Below are 10,190 nucleotides of genomic sequence, written 5' to 3'. Positions count from 1 at the left end.
ATATATATATATATATATATATACACAAACATTTCAAACATACAAACATGTGTGTGTGTGTGTGTGTGGGTGTTTTGAGTCGAGGCATGGGACAGGGTTGTTTCTTCTCTGCACTGGCTAGAATGACAGACTTTGACAGTATATGTGGGAAAATATTTTTTGACAAACATTTATTAAAAACTTTCAGCATCATGCTTTCTGGCAACTTCAAGTATGACTGGTTTGCTTTCAATTGATTTGCTGACTGTCTAACATATTCTTTGCTAAATTGTAAGTATATCCATGGGATAGCACTGTAGCCAACATGACACAGTTGATGTTGGTGTCATATATCTTCAACATTATTTGTCTGTGGTTATGACCAATATAAAAGTAGTAACTGATAAGATAAATAAAAACTAGCCCAGTAGGCATCTATTGATTGCCAAGAATTTTCTTATCACAGGGACACTCTTAACAGTGAGTCAGTCACTTTCAGACTGTATAAGACAAGAAACTCCACCTTTACCTACAGTACTGTAATATATTTTACCCACTGATACATAATGCAAAAGGTGCTAACCACCACACAATATGACTGCAGCTGCCTCATGCTTTCACACACTTTGTTTTGCTTCACCAAACATTCACCCCTGTACAGACATATTCACCATGTCAGTGGGAAGCAGTGGTGCATAGCTTTTGCTCTTATGCACATGGATGAGATTGTTGAAAACCTAAAAAATGACTCACCAAAGGCCAAGTTTGAAGAGATTGTCTTTTATTCAAATACATCAGTTTGGAACATATCTACAGCACCGTTTGTGCGTATTACACCTAACTCACACCGTAGATTCTGTCACTGCGCAGGCTCTATTCAATGGGCACACAAATGAGAACAAGCAAATCACCATTTGCTGCTATGACTACAAACAACACTCCTGTAATGTTCGCAGAATTTTGCTCAAATTTCAAAAATGTCCAGCTTCTGAAATGCATCCAGTAATATATCATAGCAGCAAAAATGGGGCTTTTTATCTTTTTTTTTCTTACTGTGTCAGAGCATTGTTGCAACTATGCTGTTGCGTAGCTGATCAGACATGTTTCTAGACAGTGCACGTTATTAAAACAAAACTGTAACAGAACAGAGCACTGTTTCCAGGAAAACAGGCCAGGCCAGGTGAGAGGACCAGTAAAAACAGAGACATGTTCACTCATGTACATTTGTTTTCAGTTTAAAGTTTCCTCTTGTGGTTCACGTCCAGCCTTGCAAAGCAGCAGCAACCAGAGACCACAGCAGATGCAGTGACGGTGGGTTTCAAAACTCATCTGACACCAAACTGACAATCAGTACCAAGGGACACAATAGCCAGACTGAAACAGTGACTATAGGTATTTCAATTATAAGGACAGTTTTCCAACAGTAAATAATTACATAATTTGAAGTAAATAAATTATTACATAATTTATTGTCTGTGTCACTTTTTAAGTTCTTCTGCCGTGTAGACTCAAAAAATTAAGTTAGTCTGAGTGAATTAAAGGTGCAACGTGTAAGAATTGTCCACTTGTCCAATTTATACCCCAATCGGGGCAGGGTGTCAGCAGAGTAGCATTCTGACTTTAGAACATAAACACCTCCATCCATCCATCCATCATCTGTACATATTATATGTACGCCGCTTAATCCTCTGCAGGGTCGCGGGGGGGCTGGAGCCTATCCCAGCTGACTTAGGGCGAAGGCAGGGGACACCCTGGACAGGTCGCCAGTCCATCGCAGGGCCACACATAGAGACGAACACTCTCATTCACACCTACGGACAATTTAGAATGAACATAAACACCTTTTACATAAATTAAAACTGTTGTTTCATCACATTCTGTTTATAGCTTTAGTTAATATTTGAATGTTATTAGCTGCAATTCTTCTACGTTGTACTTTTAGAGTAAGACTTGTACATAAACTATACGTGTATATACAAATTCTTACATATAAAGTATAGGGAAACTTGTTCATTATTCAAGTGCTATAGATTAATATGTACTTTTTAGTTATTTGATTTCTACATGCATAATATCAGTAGATAGAGAATTTACATGTAATCACAATCCTTAAAATCACTGTTGTAGGCACATTATTTTGCGAAAAAATATTGTACTTCGCACAATAAATTCATGATGATTTAATTTTGTCAATAAAACAAATCACAGAATATATTGCTTTTGTGGTTTATTTTGTGAAAGGACCCCTCCTTAAATCAATAAGTAAATGACTACAGCTCCGCATAGTCTGTGAGGTAATATGTACACTGGGCGTTGTAGGAATGCATTTGTGTTGACACAGTTGGAGCAACCACCTATAGTCAACATTGAAGTGGTTATTACCTTTTAAAACAGGTGTCCAACACATTTTTCAAAACGTATAAAAAGAGTTGCCTCTCCCCTTTTACACTAACCGACTACTTTGCTGACTGGTGTTTGTCTTCAATTTTCCTCTCTGCCATATCAACCACCTCTTTAGAAGCAACCATGACCCAGCTGGAGACAGCCATGGCCATCCTGATGAAGACCTTTGATACATATGCCGGTGCAGAGGGCCAAAAAGACAGCCTGAACAAAGCTGAGTGCAAGACTTTGCTGGAGAAGGAGCTGCCCGGACTGCTCAAGGTACCATGCAATGTGTTAAAGAATAACTTCAACTGTAATTTACTATTCAAGGCTTCATTGTCATGCCTGATCTAACTGATGTTAAAACTGGGTATTGAATGTTGTGTTTTTCAACAAACTTTGATTACCCTCATAGCCCAGACTGTTTCTGGTTACCAGTTTTAGTGGTTTCCTTGTAAATGTATGTATACGTTTGAGGGAAAAAAATGATTTTTTTGGGGGGTGGCGCCATTTAGCTCAGTGGTAGAGCAGGCGTCCCATGTTTAGAGGCTTTGTCCTTGCTGCGGCAGTCCCGGGTTAGGGTTCTGGCCTGGGGCACTTTGCTGTGTGTCACTCTCCCTCTCTCGCACCTTGTTTCCTGTCGTACCTTCAGCTGTTCAATCAATTAAATCAAAAGGCCAAAATGATATACTTTAATAAAAAAGGATTTTTTATTACAGTTGGATTTTTTTTTTCTCGCTGCATCCTGCTTCAGTATTAAGTAATTGCCATCTCTTTTCCTAAAGACCTATCTTGAAACTTGAATAACACACACTTGACACTAAGACTCTATAAATACAACTGGAAAAAGGCACCGATCAAAATCTATTTCAGCTTTACAATCAGTTATGAATATGAATAATGTGGTGTTGCGACACTATCCAACAATATTGAAGTTGTCTTGATGGTTTGTGCAGGCAGCGAAGAATCAAGATGAGGTGGACAAGCTCCTGAAAGGTCTGGACTTTAACGGAGACTCTGAGGTCGACTTCAGTGAATTTGTGGTGCTGGTAGCTGCTCTCACCTGTGCGTGCCATGACCGCTGTCCAAAGAAGTGAGCAGGACGACCACACCCTGGGGTGGGGCCACATGGTCCCACATCAACATAAGATACACTGTTTCTTATAATAGCTGAATAAAAGGATTTATTTACCTCTACGTGGCTGGTTTATATGTACTGTATGTCTAACCTGAAATTGTGAGTAATGAAAATATAGCAAGAAACTTAAAAACAAACAAAAAATGAATGACAAAAATGTTAATTGTGCTTTGTGTGATACATTTTGTATTTACAGTGTTCTGCTTTGGATTGACATATTTATGCACCTCCTCCAAATGATGATGCTCTATAAAATATGTTGCGTGATGTGTAGCAATAGCTGTAGTTATTGTGTATGAATCCCAGCTGCTTTCAGTTCCTTAAAATGTAATTTCTTGGAATGTGACTGTGTGTATATGTGTGTTGTATGCACATGACTAGGCATACCACACACACACACACACACACACACACACACACACACACACACACACACACACACACACACAAAATGACAAAATGCCACAAAAACATGAAAAATAAATGCAAAATATGAAAACAGCATAAGGATGATACCAGTGCAAAGGAGTGAAAAATGTGTCATATGTATCTGTCAATAGTAGTAGTATCATATACATGTAACAACTGAAAGGTATGAACATAACAAACTGGACTTTTCGATACAATGAGACATTAGTTTGTAAATCAATGTGTTACGGTAGAAGAAGAAATTAATGGAGACATTTCATGTGGGAGAGGCAGTATGAAAGGAAATGGTGCACAAAAGGAAATATGAAATGTATGAAAAGGCACTGTAGCAGCTGGTCAAATAGCCCTACTCATGTCTCAACAATCATGACACTTCCTGTCTAACTAGGACATGGTGTTATGCATGTGAAACGAAAAGTATATGGTGTGCCTTGTCTTCTCAGAGTTCTTTGAAAAGGTGAAAATTTTGATTATTTTCACTTCAACTGACAAATATAGCAACAGCTGTTCATTGACTTTGAAAACAAGCATGGATTTGATGAAACAGACTAAAATGTCAAACAAAGAGGTGACACTGAGTCAACACAAGTGTTCAACACAAACCTCAGCCTGCTGCCGTGCAGGGGAGAAGACAAATCTTGCAAAATCTCAAGCGAGTGGTCAGAGCAGTGGCTTTGTATCTGGTGAAGCAGCATCAGTTACATTCAAAGTATGTCACAGCTTCACAAACAGTGTCCTGAAAACATGTTGGGTCAGACACAGGACTCTCTACAGAGTTGGGGGATGGGGAACAACATGTAATTAAACTACTAGTTGACTACATTTTGCTGTAGCTTGCTGTTAGTTCAACTATATTCATATTTGTATAGTTATTCAAGTAGAGACTTTTTGCCATTCTTTGTGTTGTTATCTACTGAAACCATGAACAATTTTCATCATTAAATGGAGAGAATGTGGGGGGCCACACATTGTTTTTAGACCAGTGCTCAGGTTGGTCAAATGGTCCAAAAAGGTGCAAATATTTTGACACTTATTAATTTAGCATTTGAACATTTTTGTAAACATCAGTTGCAAATTAAAATGGCAATTCAGATAATGTTCACAGAATTCATTTATCATTCATGAGGTGTTACAGGCATCAGTTGCAATTTAAGAATAACCATAGGATTTGTACTGATTATAGCTATTTGCTATCAAATTCAGAGAAGTTGTTTCTATTTTAGAAGTTGGCTGAGTAATCCTGCAATACCTTGCCCTAGGGCCTTATTTGTAAAACAGACTTACAATTAATTTTTAATTTTGATTATGACCCAAGCAGGAAACAACATCCATGTAGTTAATTATAAAATCTTTCTCTAGCAATTATCTTACCTCTAGCAAAATATATCTATCATCACCATCAACCAGCATGTTCCTGCTGGTTATGTAGGGGTATTGCAACTTCATATATCACATATGCCTCTAAGCCTTTGTATCAGCTTTATGCAGTCCAAAGCTACCTGCTTGGCTTTATTTTGTCATTTTCCATTATTTAGTCCACTGAATGACACAGCCGGCCCAAGGCATGAGTGAACTTAAAAAAACGAGAAATGTTTTAAATTTTTTCTTCCAAAATGTTTTATTTTCTCTTTTGTGGTCCATGGCTATTCCTAAATTCTTATTTGTGCTAATTATACAAGGGAAGGACAATTCACCAAACACAGAAACATTGCACAAATCACATTAACATGACATTTTGCAAAACAATAACATTTTACAGAACGTCACAACATTTCAGGAGAACGCAACAACAAAACACAATAACAAAACACAGAAGACAACATCTCACACAACGCAACAACATTTCCCAAAACATGATAACAAACCACAATAACATTTCCCAAAACACACATTCAGCCTTTTGCCCTTCTAGTGCACTTCCATTTATAGTGAATACCATGGCTCAGAAGTTGGCCTGTGTCCTCACTTTTGCCCTGAGCCCGTCATCCTTTGGGGCAAACTTCAGTGGGCTCTGCGGTGCACGGGGTCCAAATTGCACAGGAGGGCTTGGCCCCTGTTCATAACTGCTTGCAGTTCTAGTTTTAATTGATCTTTCCTCCTTTAAAAAGTATGCTATATCCCTGAAATTAAGTAAACAAAATTAAACATCTACTTTTTTTACACATTTTTGGCAAGGAAGACGAGCCTGTCTCCTACCTCTGGCTTAAGGCATGCCCCGTTGCGACTTTGTATCACATACCTGGGGTTGAACATTTCAGCATGTGGATGAACCTCTGGCTTTTTATGGGCACAATATCTTTAGCGATATGCATCGTTACTGCATCTGTAAAAGCTATCCACTGGGACCCTTTCTTGTAATACAGAACACAATGATTAAATGATTCCACTAATTTTGGCTTCTTTTAGCAGGTATTTGTGGGCTGCTATGCTCCTGTGCATCTCCTAGTGAACATGTGTCTGTTTGAGATGCTGAAATAAATGTGTCGATCCGCTGCCTTTAGTTGTGTTGAAAAATGATATTGGATGTTAATTGATTATTAATTCAATTGTTACTGTATATCAACTTGTTTTTGTTAAGTAATGAAACATAGGTTACTATGACTCATTAATGAACACGGGGCTCCACCCTCAAGTCAGGGATCAATAATCAAATGATATACTTATAGTCTCAAAGCCTGAAATTTATCAAAATCATTAATATTATGAAAAGATCACAAATTAGATAAACTGGAAGGCATAAATCTGAGCACTGACCATCTCAACCAGCTGTTACTATGATATGTATTGTGCAGAATCATCACAGAATAATCAACAGTGTAACGGGGGGGGAATAATGAGGTAATGATTCCGATTCTGCTGAAATATATACCTGGAAATAAAAAATGGTGGCAGTGAGTGTATCAACCAAAGGTGATCACTACACAAGCATGCAAAATTGGCTTCTTGTGCAGTGTGATTGCACGTGAGGTGAATTTGGAGGGATAATACCCATGGTTCTGAAAAGGTATTTGTCTTGCCTCTTAAGTCAATAACAGGGAATATATAACACGTGTCTTATGTTATAGCGGGGTTATTAACTGTAATGTCCTTCCGTTTCTGGATCTCAAAAAGGCCCTGTTTCTGTCATTAATTATTCCCTCATCCCCAAGCTGACTGTTTTGACCTCTCTACCTGCTAAGGAGAGGCGATGTTTGCTTTGCAATGAAACTTTCAGATGGACAATTCACAGAAGATTTCACCCTCTTCATTTACAACTGGATAACTATTTGTTTTTCCCCCACTTTTTGAGACAGACACCCAATCCTTTTTCTCAGGTCAATCGAGGTCAAGCATGGAGGAATCTACTCTCTACACATCAGGAGAAAAGAGAACTGTTTTCTCACACAGATGTGTCATGAGCAGGGCTGCTTTAATGCACAGGCTTACCTGGGCTGAAACACAGGAGCCTCCTAAGTTCAAGGGCCTCCCATGTTCAGGTTAATAGATTCTTCCCAGGCTGCACCGCCTCTGTAAACAAACGTACCCCACTCGCAAATTTGCAATGACGTCACACACGCAAGCTGCTGCAGAGCAGGGTAGAGCTGAGCTGCTACATGCAATGCGCTGTGAAGAAATGTCGTCCCGGCAAAATTAAAAGTCTGGCTGCCTTTCACAAAGAAGGAGGACACCTCGGGATCGTCACCTGTAATACCTGTAAGAGGGATCTGTGTGCCAAAGGTAGTAATATAACTAATATGTCCACACAACACGGCATTATACTCCAGCAATGCCGTGTGTTTGACACACTTAGCAGCACCAGTGCTAGCACTAGCACAGCTAGTAAAATTAAACAACTGGCCAATGTCATTTTACTCATTTGAGTAGAATTTATTTGTTTTTTGAGGACTCATTTGAGTATTATTTATTCTCAGCAGTGAATAATTAAGATTTATATAAATAAACCAGGTTGTATTCTTTTCTGTACTCATGTAGTACTTGTTTTGTTATGTTATGATATGTTAATAACAATATTATGGTGTTTTCTGGCTCAAAGAGGGAAAACTCACTGTTGTATGTCTCGAAAGAAACTAATGCATTTTGTGACATAGATTACCTAGATATATATCTTTTTTAAATGAGACTACAAAACCTCTCAGCCCCGGGGCTTAACATTATGTTAAGGTGGCCCTGGTCATGAGTGAGTGTCTTTGCAATTGTAAATTATGTAACAACAGCTGCTGATCTACGTCTCTCTTCCTTTGAATCAACAGACAACAACATTCTACATTACAGATTTTTAGAGGTCTCATCCTATGTCGTCCACCTCCCGTGTCAAACCATTATTTATAACGATGTTGTTGTAAAAGCTGTCACATTCCAATCTACAATGGTTCTGTACTCATCTAAGTTTTGAATAATCATTAAAGGGATAGTTTGTGTTTTTTGAAGCGGGGTTATATGAAGTACATATCTATAGTCGATCTGCCTCACACTGTATTTTGCCGTTCGCGAAAGCCCAGTTGCACTAATGCATAGGGATACGGAGGTTTTATGGTTGAGAAAATGTAGTGCCAAAAGAGAGGCAGGTCTGACGACGATGTACAGTGGTGTGAATTTTCTCTATATAACGTAAACTTGCAATAATATAGAGTTTTTTAGGTGATCCTTGTTTTAGGTGGTTAAATTTAACTTTTTCTATGGACCCCTGTTCACTGCAGTACAAAGCTGACCCCACTTCAAAAAATACGAACTATTCCTTTAAACCAAAATCTCATCTTCTTAATTTAACCAAATAAAGGAACAGTTGAAGGTGTTTATAAAATTGATGTTTCCCATGTTTCTCTGTGTTATTGTAGAGGTAAGATCAAGTTTTATTGTTTGGAGTGTTTGATGTTTGGTGGAGCCACAGCACCTCCCTTTGTTGTGTCCTGGTGTTACTGGGAAAGACTTTATAGAATTCTTCTATTTGATATTTTCCTTATTAACCAGTAAAATGTCTGACATGTTTTTGTTAACAAGTATTAAGCTACATTCCTGTGTGTTTTCTTTGATGATTTAAGTTTTACTTCTTTTTGAATCTTAAATTATTTCAATCCTGTCATATTATTTCATATAGACAAGGTCCACCTTTAGGCCATGGTGAAATTCTGGAAAAGGTGAAACACCATCTCGAACCATTAAAAGCAATAGTTTAGTTTAATTAAGTCTTGTGAGTTTAAACTCATAATATCGCCAGAGAACACTGTCAGCCCACTCCTCTGGGTCAGCCTGCCAGATGGATAATAAAACAGACAGGCTGTCCCTCAGTCATCTTCCTTCCTCTTCTTTCAAAATATCCATCCTTTACTTTTGCATAGACATCTTTATGACATTGGATAGATAGGAAATGGGAGAAAGAGGGGGGTGTGACATGCAGCACGCTGCAGCCAGGATTTGAACCAGGGTCTGCTGCATATGTGGGATGCACACTTAACCACTCCCCAATCTGCACACCCGTTCTGTTACATTTTGATGTTGTCTTTGATATACCATACGTATCACTGCCTGAAACTGACATTATTCAGACACACTAACCATTCTGAAACATCCTGTTGCAGCCGCAGAGTCTGTATTTCTTAAGCAGCCTCTCCTTCTGGGTCTGATTCTGGGTCAAACTGGTATGGCTGAACGAAAGCGTCTCTGTGAGCCATAGTGATACATATACAGTATATACATCCACCATAACATTAGCACATGCTACTGCTTGCATAAGAAGTATCGTCTCCCTGAGAGGGGCATGTAGCAGGCAAGGTAGGCATTGACAGAAGGAGCTCATTAGCATTTAAAGGGGCAGCCACAGAATCAGCCTGCTCTCAGGAGACATCAGCCATGGTCACTTGAGCAACTTTTAGACAGCTGAAGTTCAGGACCACAGATGGGTTTGGGGCAATGCATATTGAATACAGTGTTGTTGAACCTCTGATAGCTGTGTGAAATTGATGAAAAACAGTATAATATGGGACCTTTAATCAAGAAACTGAATTAGTTTACAAGTCAGTGCTTAAGAACCACCACCCGAAGCAACAAGCAAGAAATCTTTATTAAGACCATCATCACTGATGACTTCCCTCTGGCTGTTGGACCGACACAGCGAGCCCGCAGTCGAGCCAAGAACAACTGAAGCAACCAAAACTTCAGGACTTCTGTATGGAGAGGCTGAACCTCGAGATTTTTTTTCCTGTGCTTTGTGCCCGAAGTAGAGCGCCATTGTGCATCTAGTTTGTATAATTATCACATACGC

The 10,190-nt window shown here is 38.8% G+C and overlaps 1 protein-coding gene across 2 annotated transcripts; it reads left to right on the top strand.

Annotated features, from left to right (window-relative positions):
- Window positions 1-294: 294 nt before the first annotated feature.
- LOC119027816 (protein S100-P-like) lies at window positions 295-3,891 on the top strand. 2 transcript variants are annotated; one of them, XM_037113282.1, is made up of 3 exons: window positions 295-1,290; window positions 2,498-2,643; window positions 3,321-3,891. In XM_037113282.1, exons 2-3 carry the CDS (start codon window positions 2,506-2,508, stop codon window positions 3,459-3,461), a joined length of 279 nt encoding a protein of 92 aa, XP_036969177.1. In that variant the 5' UTR covers window positions 295-1,290; window positions 2,498-2,505; the 3' UTR covers window positions 3,462-3,891. The 2 variants fall into 2 exon arrangements, with proteins under 2 accessions (XP_036969177.1, XP_036969176.1); XM_037113281.1 differs by lacking the exon at window positions 295-1,290 and having other exon boundaries at window positions 1,842-2,643.
- The last annotated feature ends 6,299 nt before the right edge of the window (window positions 3,892-10,190 follow it).

The sequence above is a fragment of the Acanthopagrus latus genome, chromosome 10, assembly GCF_904848185.1.
Source record: "Acanthopagrus latus isolate v.2019 chromosome 10, fAcaLat1.1, whole genome shotgun sequence".
NCBI classification, from domain to species: Eukaryota; Metazoa; Chordata; class Actinopteri; order Spariformes; family Sparidae; genus Acanthopagrus; species Acanthopagrus latus.
The sequence above is the reverse complement of the archived record's forward strand: the minus strand, read 5'-3'. Positions and strand labels throughout refer to the sequence as shown.

Excerpts from the sequence above, each read along its gene's own strand:
- LOC119027816 (XM_037113282.1), top strand. The coding sequence starts at position 2,506 with ATGACCCAGCTGGAGACAGCCATGGCCATCCTGATGAAGACCTTTGAT. Across the intron at positions 2,644-3,320 it reads AGCTGCCCGGACTGCTCAAG|GCAGCGAAGAATCAAGATGA; the intron begins GTACCATGCAAT and ends TGGTTTGTGCAG.